Source organism: Formica exsecta, unplaced genomic scaffold (assembly GCF_003651465.1).
Source record: "Formica exsecta isolate Colony F162 unplaced genomic scaffold, ASM365146v1 scaffold237, whole genome shotgun sequence".
NCBI classification, from domain to species: Eukaryota; Metazoa; Arthropoda; class Insecta; order Hymenoptera; family Formicidae; genus Formica; species Formica exsecta.
Genome location: NW_021849649.1, coordinates 582808 through 602200, shown reverse-complemented (window position 1 = coordinate 602200; position 19393 = coordinate 582808). Strand labels below are relative to the sequence as shown.

At 36.8% G+C, this 19393-nt stretch overlaps 1 protein-coding gene across 3 annotated transcripts in view; it reads right to left on the bottom strand.

The window, feature by feature from the left end:
* LOC115235954 (alpha-catulin) overlaps positions 1 to 19393 on the bottom strand; it is a 47902-nt gene that overhangs the window by 13567 nt on the left and 14942 nt on the right. For 2 of the 3 annotated variants that reach the window (XM_029808111.1, XM_029808109.1), the window contains exon 2: positions 4263 to 4452. In XM_029808111.1, the coding sequence (XP_029663971.1) occupies positions 4263 to 4452 (190 nt within the window). Of the gene's footprint in view, positions 1 to 4262; positions 4453 to 18332; positions 19388 to 19393 lie in introns of those variants that run through there. The other variant, XM_029808110.1, reaches the window with a different exon arrangement.

Below are 19393 nucleotides of genomic sequence, written 5' to 3'. Positions count from 1 at the left end.
CCCAAGCGACACATAATATAAAATCGCTCTCTTGCGTCCCGATGTGCTGGAAACATTTTTATCGTTTAGCTGGTTCCGGCATTAAATGGATTTATATCAACGTAGCATCGACTTATTTGCAATCGCACGAATATTAAATACACGAAGAATATCGCCGATGCTTAATTTCGAAAGCACGAACTATCGTGGTTGTTTACACGATCGATCGGTCGAGAATATTAATCTGTTCGGTCACGCGACGTAACGAATTAACCGCGATATGCAAATAGTTAACCGAATTTTACATCAATCACATTGAATATGTTCGCATTAATTTCGTTATATATCGGCCTTTTATTAACATTATTTCATATTAAAACACGAATTTCAGTTTTATTGATCACACGGGAGTAAAATTAATAAATATCTGCATCGGTCATAAATCTCTATACGTGTGCGCTTGTCCACACGTCGGCCGTTAATAAATGTTTCGTACGTTGACTTGACCCGATCTTAAAAGGCAGTCGGGATAAAAATAGCTCGGGATGATGTGTTTACGCGAGAGGACTACACACAGAGAGTGACTATACGAAAGTGGTTACCGTCTGACACTGATCGATGCAGTTGCGAGCCAACTACAAATTGAAACTACAAATTTCGCGGCGTGTCTCGATATTAGTCGGTATTTTCCCGTTTCATCGAAAACGCTCGCCGATTCCCCCCCTCCCCCCCGCTCCTCCCCCTCCTTCGATCACGCCGTCGCGTTCGATACTTCGATTCTCGAACAATTTATTTTCGCCCCGCGTCACGATATTTCCAGCTTCTATATTTGCATGTAACCGTTTTATTACCAATTATCCCGAATTTGAACTTCGATTCTCCGCATCTCCGTTTCTCGTTTGATACCGTATCGCGTTTGATTATCGGCCATTTCCAACACGACGACGTAGGACAGAGGCTGCTATCGCCGTTAATAAGGAGCTCGATATATTTTCGGCTCGACATTAAGCGTTATAGATTAATTAACGCGCTAAAAGGCGCGGGCGTATAATTCTTCTAGTAATTATCACCCGACTTGAAACAAGCGGCGGATATTAATTACACGGTGTATGCATATCCATCATCATGCTCGAGTGCGTCGAGCTAGCAGTGACTCCAAGTTCACTTTGTATTCGCAATTAGATGGGCAAAGACTGTTCCTTTGCGTTACTTTATCCTTGCTGCGTGTTGTCTCTTCTTCTCTCTGCTCCGGCGTATAAATTTGGCATGTCGCCACTTATCTTTTACAACGCTCGTATTCCGTTATAGTGACTTAGCTCTTGTGTTTCTTCCCCATCGTCGCCGTTTTGGTGCGCGAGTTTAAGTTCCCCGAAGCATCGAAAATAGCGTTATCTTGGGAAAGAGAGCATAAATCATACAAGTATTTGCATACAAGTAGTCGCGCTTCTTCCAAATCTCGATCTCGAGATTTGCGTTACCGCGAATGTAACGTATACGCGATCTCTAACACATATAATTGTTGCATAAAAATTCTTTTCCTACGGCTTTTGATTTTTCATTTTGAAAAAGAACGATTTTCGCGATAATAGCATAGCCCAACCTAAAAACCTGGGGCACGTCGATCGATGAGAACTATACGCGAGAATCCATTTGTATAAATTCGTCGCGTGCTGTGTCATACTGAATCCTGCCGGCACGATATAGCACTCGCAGCTCTCGGTTACACTTATGGTGCCCGATTTACACGCGATATCACGCGAAACGATTTGTTCAAGTCAGGTAGGCTTGCATGACTTTGCGCGATCGCCACGGTAATATCGGTGCCCTTTCGACGTCATTTTATTACTCCGAATTGATACGTCTCTCGTATATGCTCCAACAAGTAATTCAATGTGATTTAGTAATCGAATTTTCGTCTTATCATCGAGGGAATCGATCTTTTAAATTCGCGGAACACGTTCCTTTCTGATTGTACAGACGTCTGTTTGACCTCGGTTATTGTGACGAAAGCTCTCTCGGTTTATCATTTATTTATCACCGCTTTCCCTTTAAGCGCAAAATCGATGACAACGAGCAGAATAACTTGCATTCTTGCATCGGATTTGCAGAAGCTGCAAACGAATTTCCATTTCTACCCGTGTCACGCACGTTGGTCGTTTTTTCGTCTTCAAATTACAGTTTCAGTTGCACTCTTAATCGAATCGGGCATCGTTTCAAAAACTTTCTACGAGATCTTCAATTTTGCGGCGCGGAATATTTTGCGAGAAGACCACCGAGACCACCGCGTTTCTTTCCCCTATGGTACAATTCTTCTCTCCGAAGAGCGAACAGGTGTGCCGGAAAGAAATATCCACGATCCTTACTTCGGCCGTTACCTGTCCGCTATTTGGCGAAGATACGACCGAGGCTCTTTTATGTATGTAGGTGACGAAAAACCTTTTTCAAGGTTTAGCGAAACTGGGTCATCGCGCACGCTTCTTGCACATTGTAGCAGCCGCAGGATACGCCGTTCTGCAATGTGCAGCCTAGCATGAAGAGACACGGGAAGATATAATCTGCCGAGCCGCTAGACGATAAGACTAGACGGAGTGTGACGAGTTTCAAAGGTCACGAGTCTTATCCTCGCAGAGCTTTCTTCCGGCTCGCGTGCGATTGTCTGCACAAGGCTGCAGACTATGATGGGTACAATTTCTTCTTCTTCTGATTTCTTTCTTTTGATTATTTGAGACGTTGATGTTTGAATGCTTTTAATTAAGATTTTTCTCTTACGCGACGTAATTCAGGAAGATGTACGCTTTTACGACTATATATGATATACTAAAATGCTTGATAGTCGCGTGAAATATTTTATTGCTCGCGTCTTTCTCTTTTCCTCTTGAAAAGCGAACATAAGATAGCTAAGATACGTGCTAAAGAAGTACCATCGGTCGTTTTGTGCGGAACGAGAATCGTAAAACCGTATTCGAGGACGACGCATGATGTGTTATTTTATTTCGAATTTACGCGAATCAAATTTTCGTGACCTATTTGACGGAATATTCGAAGGTCTTGAATTTACGACTCAAAAGTAATGTCAAGTTTAAAAATGGAAGAGAGAATCATATATTTTCGATTTATTATTTCCCTCAATTCGTACGACGAGATATTCTTGCTAACGAGATAACGTGCAAAATGATACAATTTCATATTCACGAATCTCTTGTCCGATTGCGAGAATTTATCTACGGTATAATTTTTTTTAAATATCGATGAGAAAGAAATATCCGATTGTTTCAGATTCGCGGGACAAAAAATGTCGAGCATGCTGTAAATATAATGAAATTTGTTCTCAAGAAATATATTCTTGGAAGAATACAGAGTTTTCAATAAAACTCACATAACTAATATCTATAAAAAAATTTAGATTAAAGTATTAAGATATTTTGCATTATATTATTGCGACGAGAGAATGTATAGCCAGGAGATAGAAATTTTAATGCATTATTGCTTTCTTTTTTTACATTACTTGTATCTGCTTTTGCAGGTAAAAGTGGGGTTTAAAAATTAGCATTTAAAATTTAGTAAGCGTTACTCTCTTGAATAATACCTTGAATAAGATTATTACAGACTACATAGCTATACCGAAATGAATTTTCTCTTCTTCATAATCTCGGGGAAAGTAGAATTTCACATTAATTTGCAAAATTCTTTCATTTATTTCCTCATTAGGCAATACACCATATGGTTTCTCATAATCCCAAATTATATAATGCACGATGTTGGCATGTGTGGCGTGAAATATGCTAAGTTTTAATATGAGTTACTCTGTAATTGGATACGTTTGCATTGTCATAACTTTTGATTAATGTACTATCGTGCTATTCGCGAGAGCATTTGCATTGAATTTGCATTTATGTTATCCCGCATAATTTTCACGTTTTGTGTTCTATGAAACTCCCATGTGACAGTCGTTTTTCTTTAAATTGCGAGCAAATCGTAAAAATAATATATTTAAAATTATTACAATATATATATATATATATATCTTCTTACGAAAATGGAAGTCTTCTGATAACGTATAAAAGTAAGTAATCTCTGAATGATATTACGTATATTACTACAAATAAGGATTTAACGAAAATGATGACTATCGTAAATTTTTAAATTTTAAACGAGAATACAATGCATTTCCCGATTTTATTCTAGAATATATGCAGCCGCTTCCGTTTTTTTATTTGTACAATTATTTGCATTACTCCATCATTTTTTCGCGCGCAATAATTATACGTTATTTATGCACTTACCGGCAACCCTCGCCTCCTTGCAAGCCTCGTACATATCCTGCTTGATTTCCGGGTTGTCGTCCGCGATAGTTTCGCCGACGGTCACGAATCTCTCGACCGCCAAATTTACCGCCTGGCCGACCCTGGCGACCGCTCGCAAACTCCGGTCCGAGCATAGCGGCCGTTCTCTATGCGAGATTAATGTGGAAATCTGTAAACATATTGCATTTTGATGAGCGCGCAAGAAGCGCATTTCTCAAAAAATAAACTATATCTAAAAATATTCAAAAAATGATGATTAAACACAATGATAAAAACGAGTAAAGTAACGGTTAAAAAGTCGTGCGTTATACATCGCAGCCATCTAATCGATATCCTTCTAAGACAAATAGACGTTTCGACGTTGCCTCGCGTTTAAACGTTCGAGTGTTTGCAAACTGTTTGCGTTCACAGTGGCTGGTGTTCATTAATTAATGTCGCATCTCTAGGAGCTCCGATTTAAAAAAAAAAAAACCAACAAATCCATCCGGTAGCGCGTATTTCACATTTATTTTACTCGTATGCGTCGCTATAAATCGCGGCGACACGTGGCATTACGCATAGAATTGTAGAATCGGGGTAGCTTCTGTAGCTACTGATACGTCAGAGGACTTGACGCGTCTTCTGAGCGTTCACGAAGTTAGCGTAGTTAGTTGCACTGCATTTTCCGGACAATCGGACGACGCACGTTCGTGTGCCGTTCCTCTTTCATAGATGCGGGCCTCGGTCGAAGGAGAGAAAAAGGAGCAATATGGACCGATGTGGAGAATAAACGGCCGGGCTATTGTCTCGTCGAGAGACGAATATATGCATGCACATATACTGCTGCCGGCCCGCACGCACGTACACGACTCCATTCATCTCGATTCGATCGTCTTATGCAAATGAGAGCGGCATCTGTGAGGGTACGGTTTCGTTGCGTGTTGATTGTGTGCGTGCGTACGTGCGTTCGCGAGAACATACACGGCTGCGCGCTCTGGATAAAGCTATATTTTACGCGGTATTATCATACGTTTATGTAATTCTAGGCGAAACTCGGCTGCAATAATATCGATTTGGGACTAAATAACCACTATATATAGTGATTATACGAGACGTTTTAGTGATCGGTGTAAGCGAAAGAAGGAAACGTCAATCACATCGATAAATTGCACGATTATCTAAAGCTCAATTAAGTATTTTGGCTCACATCGATCGTCCAGTATTAATGCTTTCTGTCTTTTCCCGAAAGAATTAATAACGCAATGCGTTATATAGCGTTCCACTCGGAAGAGAGATGGTGCAATACAGGGAGAGTGTGTTTTATTCAGCCACTGTGATATTATTTATCCGGATCCTGTGAATTTCCTTTCCCAGCGGACGTTTGAACGTTTTTATTTCCCGGCCCGAACAAATTGTTCAATTTACACGAGCGTGAGATAAAATATCTCAAAGCATTGCTTTTTTTTGACAAATAATCCATACATCTCATGGCATTGGTACGTTATGCACTTTACAATAATTGTTTGCGATTTGTTATTATTTATAAAATGTTTGAAAACATGAAATGCGGAGAATGTCGAAATGTCACAGCAACAGCAGGCGCATATATCACTGTAATTAAATCATTTAAATATTTCATGTCTCTGGAAATATAAATTCCATGAATTACGCGTGTTTATTCAGATATCAGAATCATTTGTAACCAAAATAAAAATTATAGATGGAGAAGAAATAATTGTAAAGCATCTCTCGCCTCTACCGCGTTATATTTTTATGTGTTATATTATATTTTTAATGACAGATTCTCTAATATTTATTGTTTGCAACACACTAGTAACGAGGCTCGCAGAAAGTGCATATCTTGCGAAAAGTACAGTATATTAATTTTGTATAATTTCCGCCTGCCGAAACTCCATTTTTCGCAATGAAATTCCAATGGTTTTCCTGCGAGCGGTGCGCGAATAACCGGCGAATAATTGAAATAGCGATTCGTTCTCGCAAAAAGAATCGATTGCTTTGCATGAGAAGTCTCGAAGGAAGTCTATGAATTTATGTATTCGTCGACACGATAGTATTTCATTCCTAGTCGAATTATTATGCTTAAACTGATCGTATTTTTTTTTTTTTTCATATCTCAATGCTGCATCGGAATTAATGATAATTCGGACGAAATTTGCGGCGGCGATATCGATTCGAGTATTATCGACGATACCGTTAATCGCTTTTATGCGCGAGATTCATCTCCTGGCTTATTCGCGGAATTTTCGATATTCATCGGTGAATATTTAGTTCGCGAGATATGTCATTAATCAATTCTGGTGTCGCATCGAGGCATTTTTCGACGTATCTCTTCCTTTATTGTAACGAGAACTTGAGACACTGTGACTTACGTTCCGTGACGCGGAGGCGGTTCGTGAAATTTATCGTTCTAATACGCGACAACCATACGTGACATTATGACATACGAGAATAACTTATCCCGCAATTGCAGTCGTGACATGTTACAAAGAAACGATATTTATGTCTTAACCGAAATGTTTATTAACACTGTCGGTTATGAAAAATAATATTTTTAATTGAAATTATATATATTTTCAAGTTTTATATATATTTATCAGTTATATATACTTAATTATATTAATCAATATTATCTCTCTTTAATTCGAAACGTTTAAAAATTTACTTATAGTTCTATCTCTGCGGTCGTTCATCGACATTGATATCTGAAAACCTTACTACCCATGTTTTACTCTTTATCAACATAGTATCTATTGAATACAAAAATAAAGGAAAGACTTTTAAATTCTCTTTATACGGATTTTTTTCTTTTCTCGAAAGAAATTCGATTCCTGCCGTCACGACTATTCAATAAATACGTTTGAGTAATTCCACATGTTCATTAACGTTGCAACGTGACACGTAATCGGAATTGTGTAATTATTCATAAATAGCTGGTGTATTATGCTCGGCGGCGCGTATTTCTAATTTAAATGATCGTTAAATGTACATTTACAACAATAATATCGTCAGAGAAGATGATAATTGAATAATTTATATTCTTGAATTTTTTTCTTGGTCCTGAAAATCTCATCTCTTTTCGAAAAGTGAATTTTCTTTGCGATTTTTTTACAAGCATACAAAAATAAACTATTGAGATACATACGTATTTATGTGGACGTGTTAATATTTCAAAGAAAGTCTTGACACATTTTGTAATTTTACTTAATGCCCCTTAATATTACCAAAGTGGATGTATGATCGATCTTTATTCTGTTTCATCTTTCATTTGTGCCGAAAAGTAGGTACCAAAAACAAGCTTTACGTATGCGAAACGCGGTAACGAAAGAGCGATGGGCTGCCTCCTGCTGTTACTTGAAGTATCGCTTCGTTTAACATTGAGAAATCGGCGCCCTTGTATAAGTCACCGAGAAATTCTTTAAACATTCAAACAAGGGAGCGTTAATGAACGAAATTTTTCGAGGTCGTACTATATTTAAGAATTAATGCTTTGTCTTCTGCTCTCTTATTTTAAATCGATCCATTTGAATTTAATTTATTTTTAAATAATAAGAGGAAACACAAAAGGTCTGACACGTTACCCGCAAATTTTTTCTTTTCCTTCGCGCAGAAAAATATTTGATAAGAGCCGTAAAGAGCATCCGATTTAAGCGCAAACGCGCCGTACACCAGAAGAAAAGAAAAGCTTCTCATGGATAAATTTAATTAAAGCATTCAAAGAGAGCAGGGAATCAGCGAATAAAATCCGACGGGTAAACTTGACCAATTTTAAGATTTGAGCATAATTTTATGAATTCTCTCTCTTTAATTTTCCTTTGCAAAGTTTCTTGCAAAGAAAAGAAAGCTTAGCCGATCGTGCTAATCGATTTAAATCTCTTGTTACGGCTGCTCGAGTCGAAGCTTTATTTGTATTTCGTCTTAATCCTTTTTTTCTTACGCTTTTTGATTATTTTTTTCTCCTTTCTTGAGAAAAGAGAATACTATATACGCGCGATTACGAATTTGTAGCGTAGCTGCCAAGTTTCTTCTCATCTTTATAAAATATGTAGGAGCTTTCATTCTGTCTACGGCTGTCTGTTTTCGGGCTTTTTCATTTCACTATTTTCTTTCTGGTTTATCGTCTTAGGCAAGATTTTTTCGCTTCTTATTTTTTCTATGACAATCTAGATTTTTTGCGAAACTTAATAGCATTACAACGCAATTTTTTAAAAATCACTTATTGTCTTGTCTTTTGTAAACGAACATGCATTTATTTATGAATACGCTGTGTTTTGACTTTAAATCAGATATTTCGTAAAACGTTCAATTTACCGAAATTGACAGCAAATAGCGACGTGATTGCGCTGACGTTGCACCATTTGAATGGTACAAATTTTTCAAAGGGGAAACGTGCCAGTTTTTCCTTTCCAAGTCACTGCACAAGCGTTACTTCGTTAGGAATTTCGAGGGTGCCGATCTTGCTGGCGACAACGGTACATAGGCAAGACATATTTTCTTTTCACAAATCTCGAATCGGACAAGCGCGAAACGAAGTGACAGCGAAAGGCGCTTTTTGATCAGCCGCGATTAGTTTAATCCAATTTCCCGTTACGACAGAAAAGGGAGATTACGTCAATGGAATGGAGGAAGCACGGGGTGATCGAAGGGTATAAATGAAAATTTACCTCTCGACCTACGAATGAAAAGATTGAAGGGCAGGAAATAAATAGAAAAGGGAGATTACGTCAATGGAATGGAGGAAGCACGGGGTGATCGAAGGGTATAAATGAAAATTTACCTCTCGACCCCTACGAATGAAAAGATTGAAGGGCAGGAAATAAACGTCGTAGGATACACGAGAGATTAGCTTAGACCGAGACTCCGACGTTGAAATTTCAGAGTCCGCTAAACGAGAAATGGAGAACGGGCCTCGGTCGAAGGAGAGAAAAAGGAGCAATATGGACCGATGTGGAGAATAAACGGCCGGGCTATTGTCTCGTCGAGAGACGAATATATGCATGCACATATACTGCTGCCGGCCCGCACGCACGTACACGACTCCATTCATCTCGATTCGATCGTCTTATGCAAATGAGAGCGGCATCTGTGAGGGTACGGTTTCGTTGCGTGTTGATTGTGTGCGTGCGTACGTGCGTTCGCGAGAACATACACGGCTGCGCGCTCTGGATAAAGCTATATTTTACGCGGTATTATCATACGTTTATGTAATTCTAGGCGAAACTCGGCTGCAATAATATCGATTTGGGACTAAATAACCACTATATATAGTGATTATACGAGACGTTTTAGTGATCGGTGTAAGCGAAAGAAGGAAACGTCAATCACATCGATAAATTGCACGATTATCTAAAGCTCAATTAAGTATTTTGGCTCACATCGATCGTCCAGTATTAATGCTTTCTGTCTTTTCCCGAAAGAATTAATAACGCAATGCGTTATATAGCGTTCCACTCGGAAGAGAGATGGTGCAATACAGGGAGAGTGTGTTTTATTCAGCCACTGTGATATTATTTATCCGGATCCTGTGAATTTCCTTTCCCAGCGGACGTTTGAACGTTTTTATTTCCCGGCCCGAACAAATTGTTCAATTTACACGAGCGTGAGATAAAATATCTCAAAGCATTGCTTTTTTTTGACAAATAATCCATACATCTCATGGCATTGGTACGTTATGCACTTTACAATAATTGTTTGCGATTTGTTATTATTTATAAAATGTTTGAAAACATGAAATGCGGAGAATGTCGAAATGTCACAGCAACAGCAGGCGCATATATCACTGTAATTAAATCATTTAAATATTTCATGTCTCTGGAAATATAAATTCCATGAATTACGCGTGTTTATTCAGATATCAGAATCATTTGTAACCAAAATAAAAATTATAGATGGAGAAGAAATAATTGTAAAGCATCTCTCGCCTCTACCGCGTTATATTTTTATGTGTTATATTATATTTTTAATGACAGATTCTCTAATATTTATTGTTTGCAACACACTAGTAACGAGGCTCGCAGAAAGTGCATATCTTGCGAAAAGTACAGTATATTAATTTTGTATAATTTCCGCCTGCCGAAACTCCATTTTTCGCAATGAAATTCCAATGGTTTTCCTGCGAGCGGTGCGCGAATAACCGGCGAATAATTGAAATAGCGATTCGTTCTCGCAAAAAGAATCGATTGCTTTGCATGAGAAGTCTCGAAGGAAGTCTATGAATTTATGTATTAGTCGACACGATAGTATTTCATTCCTAGTCGAATTATTATGCTTAAACTGATCGTATTTTTTTTTTTTTTCATATCTCAATGCTGCATCGGAATTAATGATAATTCGGACGAAATTTGCGGCGGCGATATCGATTCGAGTATTATCGACGATACCGTTAATCGCTTTTATGCGCGAGATTCATCTCCTGGCTTATTCGCGGAATTTTCGATATTCATCGGTGAATATTTAGTTCGCGAGATATGTCATTAATCAATTCTGGTGTCGCATCGAGGCATTTTTCGACCTATCTCTTCCTTTATTGTAACGAGAACTTGAGACACTGTGACTTACGTTCCGTGACGCGGAGGCGGTTCGTGAAATTTATCGTTCTAATACGCGACAACCATACGTGACATTATGACATACGAGAATAACTTATCCCGCAATTGCAGTCGTGACATGTTACAAAGAAACGATATTTATGTCTTAACCGAAATGTTTATTAACACTGTCGGTTATGAAAAATAATATTTTTAATTGAAATTATATATATTTTCAAGTTTTATATATATTTATCAGTTATATATACTTAATTATATTAATCAATATTATCTCTCTTTAATTCGAAACGTTTAAAAATTTACTTATAGTTCTATCTCTGCGGTCGTTCATCGACATTGATATCTGAAAACCTTACTACCCATGTTTTACTCTTTATCAACATAGTATCTATTGAATACAAAAATAAAGGAAAGACTTTTAAATTCTCTTTATACGGATTTTTTTCTTTTCTCGAAAGAAATTCGATTCCTGCCGTCACGACTATTCAATAAATACGTTTGAGTAATTCCACATGTTCATTAACGTTGCAACGTGACACGTAATCGGAATTGTGTAATTATTCATAAATAGCTGGTGTATTATGCTCGGCGGCGCGTATTTCTAATTTAAATGATCGTTAAATGTACATTTACAACAATAATATCGTCAGAGAAGATGATAATTGAATAATTTATATTCTTGAATTTTTTTCTTGGTCCTGAAAATCTCATCTCTTTTCGAAAAGTGAATTTTCTTTGCGATTTTTTTACAAGCATACAAAAATAAACTATTGAGATACATACGTATTTATGTGGACGTGTTAATATTTCAAAGAAAGTCTTGACACATTTTGTAATTTTACTTAATGCCCCTTAATATTACCAAAGTGGATGTATGATCGATCTTTATTCTGTTTCATCTTTCATTTGTGCCGAAAAGTAGGTACCAAAAACAAGCTTTACGTATGCGAAACGCGGTAACGAAAGAGCGATGGGCTGCCTCCTGCTGTTACTTGAAGTATCGCTTCGTTTAACATTGAGAAATCGGCGCCCTTGTATAAGTCACCGAGAAATTCTTTAAACATTCAAACAAGGGAGCGTTAATGAACGAAATTTTTCGAGGTCGTACTATATTTAAGAATTAATGCTTTGTCTTCTGCTCTCTTATTTTAAATCGATCCATTTGAATTTAATTTATTTTTAAATAATAAGAGGAAACACAAAAGGTCTGACACGTTACCCGCAAATTTTTTCTTTTCCTTCGCGCAGAAAAATATTTGATAAGAGCCGTAAAGAGCATCCGATTTAAGCGCAAACGCGCCGTACACCAGAAGAAAAGAAAAGCTTCTCATGGATAAATTTAATTAAAGCATTCAAAGAGAGCAGGGAATCAGCGAATAAAATCCGACGGGTAAACTTGACCAATTTTAAGATTTGAGCATAATTTTATGAATTCTCTCTCTTTAATTTTCCTTTGCAAAGTTTCTTGCAAAGAAAAGAAAGCTTAGCCGATCGTGCTAATCGATTTAAATCTCTTGTTACGGCTGCTCGAGTCGAAGCTTTATTTGTATTTCGTCTTAATCCTTTTTTTCTTACGCTTTTTGATTATTTTTTTCTCCTTTCTTGAGAAAAGAGAATACTATATACGCGCGATTACGAATTTGTAGCGTAGCTGCCAAGTTTCTTCTCATCTTTATAAAATATGTAGGAGCTTTCATTCTGTCTACGGCTGTCTGTTTTCGGGCTTTTTCATTTCACTATTTTCTTTCTGGTTTATCGTCTTAGGCAAGATTTTTTCGCTTCTTATTTTTTCTATGACAATCTAGATTTTTTGCGAAACTTAATAGCATTACAACGCAATTTTTTAAAAATCACTTATTGTCTTGTCTTTTGTAAACGAACATGCATTTATTTATGAATACGCTGTGTTTTGACTTTAAATCAGATATTTCGTAAAACGTTCAATTTACCGAAATTGACAGCAAATAGCGACGTGATTGCGCTGACGTTGCACCATTTGAATGGTACAAATTTTTCAAAGGGGAAACGTGCCAGTTTTTCCTTTCCAAGTCACTGCACAAGCGTTACTTCGTTAGGAATTTCGAGGGTGCCGATCTTGCTGGCGACAACGGTACATAGGCAAGACATATTTTCTTTTCACAAATCTCGAATCGGACAAGCGCGAAACGAAGTGACAGCGAAAGGCGCTTTTTGATCAGCCGCGATTAGTTTAATCCAATTTCCCGTTACGACAGAAAAGGGAGATTACGTCAATGGAATGGAGGAAGCACGGGGTGATCGAAGGGTATAAATGAAAATTTACCTCTCGACCCCTACGAATGAAAAGATTGAAGGGCAGGAAATAAACGTCGTAGGATACACGAGAGATTAGCTTAGACCGAGACTCCGACGTTGAAATTTCAGAGTCCGCTAAACGAGAAATGGAGAATCTGTGGAAACGAGTTATCGGGCCAATTTGCTCCGCTTCGGACAATCCTATAATTGATCCAACATATATGAGCGTAACATCGGCCGCGACGAACGAATCGTGAACAAAGAGCCGGGCTAATTTGGAGAATTCAGTCGCAGTTGTCGAACGGCCATTGTTACTACAATCCACTGTTTCCATTTCAAGAGTAACGCCGCAACATACACATCGAGGTTTGGCCGATCATGAGAAATTGAGACCAGTTCACACGTTTACACATGTCGACTGTGCGGCAATTAAAAATCGATTATTAAAGTATATCTTGGCAAAATTAAAATATACAGATTGTCGCAGATTGAGATAATAAAATTTCGCGATACATTTCAATATTCTTTGATTAATTATACATATGTATGTATATCTTTCTGCGGTGTATTAAAGAGATTACTTTCTACATTCTCGTTCCTTTCTCATACGAGAAGCTTGGGAATTTTATTTAACTTAATTTGTCTCGTCACTTATTATCCACCATTAAATGAATGTCTATTTATGTCTCGCAATTTTATTTACACGCAAAAACATTTACTTGTGTTAATTGAGCGCGCGCTTTGTGCGATAAATACCTGTATTTATAGTTAATCATGGCGAAAGCTTTGACGCAAAGTTTATGTTAGTTTGTTGAACGAGCTTGGTGAATCGCCATACAAAATTTACATGCGTCATAACGCGTGATGTATTAAATTATCTAGATCACCGAGCGCTTGTATCGAGTATACGTATTTTTTTTATATGCATATTTTCTGCCGTAGTATATGCGCAGATGATCTTTTCATACTGGTTTTTTAAACGATGTTTTACAATGGGTAGTTAACTTAAAAATTAACGGTTGACAGCTCGTTTTTTCTTAATGTTGTTATAAAAATTTTAATGTCCTATTTTTCAATCTTTTTTTTAACGAAAAAGTATTTTTTATGAAAAAACATTTTTTGTTTTTTAGCGGAAAACGTGCTCGTGTATTCCAAATGAAATTTTGTCGAATAAATACATTCTTGAAAGATATGCATCATGTATGATTTTTCATTGTAATTGAATGGCGAATCAATTTTATGAAGGCTCCCTCCTCCCTTTCATATGATCCGTTCCGGCTAACGATGTTGTTGTATAAATAAAGATAGAGCAGGTCGGGTTAAAGTAAACCGTTTATCCGTGATTGGATTCCAGGCGATTCCGTAGATATGCCAAGATTCTCTTCTTTCCTCGAAACTGTCGCGTTGAAGGCAATTCGATTAAACAGTATTTTCATGGCATATCCTTTATACAATGCTAGTTTCGGAGATTTAAGCAGCCTTATGTCAATTTTTTAATTTATCATGTTTTCTCTCACACAAATCAGCAAACTCTCTGACTAATTGTGATTTTTATATTATAATTGTTCTAGGTTATTAAATGTCTACTTTTGTTTGAAATTAGTAGCGGAATTTAATATATCAAATTTCGTCATTCTATAAGATAACATTTCTTGAAATTCTATAATTATCTTCTATATCTTCTAATCACGTAATTAGATCAATTGGATGTAATTTCATTTAAGTTATTTTTGTTATTATCACTTGACATAAACCGTCCAAGTATGGGTTTTAAATTAATACATCAAATTAGATAAAGTGCGATAAAATGTTTGTGGCAGAGAGACTCTTTCTACGAACGATACACGTTTATCCGTTGAGAATTGCTCAAGATCGCGAGCTTTGTTGTGATAGAAGAACGAACTATGCCGTTTTACTATCGTGCGAATGGCGCATAAATCTCTCTGCGTGACTCGTTTCGCGAGCGTAACGCAAAGCGGGCTTCCACTACGAAACAAGATGCACGATTAATTGTGTACTTTACGCAAGTCGCGCGTGTGTATATGACGCTAAAATTTATAAATAAAAGCTTTCGCTGAAGCGCGCCAACACAATAATTTGTAACATTGCGATCTTTGTGAAAAGATTAGGTCGACACGTGGAGTATGCGAGTTTGACGCAAGTGTTAATAGCCTTGCGTGACTTTAAATTATAAAGCACGTACAGATGAGCTTTCCGGATAAGTCACGCGTTTTACCGGTTTTATCCTCGACGACTCGCAACTTTATTAATATATATTAATGTGTCTGTATAATATGTGTAATGAGTATCTTTAAATATATGTCTTCAAATATAATTAACATTTTTATGATGATATTCATGGAAAAGCATAATATGCTCGGTTAAATGTTGATTTATATAAAGTATCTAAATATATCATTTTGTAAGTTTCAATATATTATGGCAAATCTTTAAAATATACATGCATTCTGTATGCAATCATGTATTACAAAGAGACATACGATTTTTATTATTAAAATGAATTGGAGTGTTGAAGACAAAATATGTACCTTTATTCTTTTCTATAGTACAGCGTTGATCGCATTGTGAATGCGATAATATTGTTTAAATAATATTATATATATAATTTTTGTGACAAGTAAAACGATTCTCTTACGTAATTACTAATTACTGTACGTTAAGAGGAACTTTTACCGACATTTGATTTCGTCGCAAAATTGCTTCAAACTCGTTGCTCGATGGACAATTTTAAATTCTACCTTGAAATCGAGTTAAAATTTTTATTCAGTCCTTCGCTTACAGCATACGAAATTGTGTGTGTTGCAAGAATAATTTCCTCCGGGAAAACCCGTCCCAACATGAGAGGGTTCGAGGGTTCGATAGCGTTTCATGTATGTAGAACGAAATAGGAGATAGAAGAAGCGGATCTATTTGCAAGTCTCATTGAAAATAATACTGTTAGGGCAAAATAATCAATTCGCAAGAAGAGGATACCTAAATAAACATTTGAGAATGTCTTATGCTGATGAAGTTTCATTCGAACAAAAGATACAACTTCTTGAGGAAAACTTACAATTGTAATTCTTTGCTTGGTTAGTCGAAATTCTCGCAAAATATCGCGGATACAAATAGATGCGAGAATTTGGGATAATTTCGAGAAATTACGGGAATGTTATTTTAAGAACGTCGATATGTGTGGCGTCTAATTTTTGTTTCTTGCGTTTGCTTGATATTTCAATTTGGAAATCGCTAAATTCAATTACACTTGCTATCGAACTGCGATTTTAATCGCATGAATTTTCGTTTCGCTTCTCGTTCAACGCATATACAACGTACATATTTTATGTAGAAGGTAAAATACGTTTGCTTGCAAATATCGATAGCTCCGGGGAAGATCGATTATAATGAATCCACCCCATCGCAAATGCTTCGAGACGCAACATATACAATCCGCTCTCTTTCCATATGAAAGATTCTACCAGGATTTATAGCGGAAATTTTTCATCTATAAATCTGATCTGCATTCTAACTGTTTGATTGTGGTAAAATTTGGTTCGCGTTATTATATTCTTAAGAGGTGTGGCTCACAAGAATAACCTTAAAACAATCACGGTTAACTCGACGCTGATTAATGACCTTTATCGCTCGCGTTCGCGCTCATAAAAGATCTTCTGCCTTTAAGTAATACTCACCAAATAAATCATGATAACGCGCACTTGAGAATTGGGGTCATGTTCAAATAACGTTTTTAACCCAGAATAATTTCAAGATATAAATTTTGAACATGGTAAATTATGAAAAATTTAGAATTAAAAAAAAAAGTTTCTTTTTTTAAGTTTATTCCTATAGTTAATGTTCAAAATGAGCTAAAGCGTAAAATTTTTCATAATAAAAGTTTATTTTGCGCTACCTGTGTAGATACAATGTACAAATAAAAAATAAATAAGAGAATTTGTATGCATTGGCTTCTTTGCATATTATTTCCGCGAAAAATCATGCTAGAAAAAGATGAGTTTATCTTTTAACTACGAGTTCAACTTTTGCGGGCAAATCACTTTCCGACGTAATACTTCAGAGAAATAATGAATGCGCATAGAATTATATTAACATATATAAATACATAGTTATTTCTTCAATTTAATTCAAAAAAGCATAAATACATTTTTTTTGTTTCTAAAATTTAACGTAATTAAATACAAAATAAGTGTCCTGTATTTTTTGTTAATTAATCTTTCATTATTTTAGTCATATATTCGTCTATCAATATCCTGAATTCGAAATCGCATGTTTTTTAAATATTTTATTTAATTGAATTATGATTGAATAGTTTATCAAGAAGGTTGTATTCTTGTCTTCGACAAAATAATTCTATTTTTGGAATCACGTAATTCGTCCGAGATAAGTTAAGAAAAAACACGTATTTAGAAAGTAAATCACAGTTCTATATCTTTAGCTCGAGGCTTTTTAGACATCCATTAATTTTCTTCTTTCTATGCTTCCATGGCGGAACAAAGGGGTCTAAATCAGCTTTCGGTTATACCAACGCGATAAATGACAGTAACCCTCCTAGTAAAGCGTAACAGAGCGTTCCCCTCTGATTCTAAGGAGACTTGACATTTTCTCTAAATCTCTTTTTTCGACTGCCCATTTTCTGAAGAATTTTTTAAAGGCTTTTCTTTAAATGATCAAATTTATTTTAGAATTATGCCATATATCTGTCATATTTCATTTTAATTTATTTTGAAAATATTAAAAGGATCTCACTTATCATACGTATATTTCATCATCTTTATGTAAAGAAGATTATATAATGAAATGGATTTAAGATAGTAATTTAGATGCGGGAAAGCAATGTAGTTTTACTTTAGCGAGTATACATTATATATACATACATTAGATTCACGTTTTAATATACACTTGTGTATGTTACGTAAGCCGTGATATAAAATAGCTTTTAGATGCAAGTGCGATGTTTGAAATGCCGAATGAGGTAAACTGATGTATCCTTTGTGGATGCAGTTGTCTATATGCGCACATTTAAGACATTTGTAGACGATATTTATTATTATCGCGTTTAGTAAAAGCAGATATGAACGAGGACTTTATGTAATTGAGCTACCGCGACGATGACGAGTAAAAAAAAATGTCTTCCACGATAGGATCGATGTAAGACGAAACTTATGATAATCCCGATGGGGGCTGCTCGTGGATCGTTATTGCGGGAACATACCTGTTCATCGGCCATCCCGCCCTCGTACATGCTTCCTCGTCGATAATACACCGCTGGCATACAAAAGTTCAACGATACGAACCCACCGGGGCCCGATCTACAGTCTTAATAAGCACTACAATACGTCTTTGTGTAATTGCTACCGTATTAATTCTAATATATTGTATCCTTAAGGTCGTTTATTATTGTGCCTGTCACGATTGTTTTGTCAATTATATCTTCGTTTTATTTCCCGTTCCGCTCCTTAATCATCGGCCTTTCGCTCCAAGTATGACCAAAATATACTATGAATCGTCAACGTCATTAAGATATGTGTGCTCTTTTTTCTTATACGTATAGAAATATTACTTGTTCGCCTCTCTTTCTCTCTTATTCTCTCTTTCTTTCGGTGCAAGTGATCTCGTGTTCGTTAACAAGTGATAATTTCGAAACTCCTCGATATATTCCGCCTTTTCTTAGGCCGCTTTTACGCGCGGCGGGCGATGGTGGCAACAAAAATAGACGCGCGTGCGACGGTTGAGTCATATATACAATATGTATAATATATGTATATATCTATATATCTGCAGGAAGATCACTGGTTGTTTAGGCTGCTGCTACAGGTCCAGAACTTGTTCTCCAGGTCGTCACTCGGAGCCGAGCTCGCGCTTGCAAGTTTTGCCGTCACCCTCTCGACGAGGTGCATGACCCGTCGACGACGAAGCAAGATTGAGCCTCTCTTCGCGACTTTCCTCTCTCTCTCTCTCTCTTAGGCCTCTTCTAGTTTCGTCCTCTCCTTCAAACGATCGTTGACACGCTATTTCGATGACTATAGTAGAATCGCTCTACTTTGTAGAGCCGAGGATCTTCTCTCCGCCGAGAAAGAACGCCGTCGCGACGCTCGGCGTATCTCGGGAACTCGGAATTTCGACGTGCTCCAATAATCGTTATCCTCGTTCTCTCGCCGATCTCTATCTATCTCCTCTTCTCTCCCGCGTAGGAAAGGATCCGCGACTTGAAATGAGGGATTTTCGGAAAATCGGGAGATTACGACAATCGCGTTGAGACTGTGCGAAGAGCGG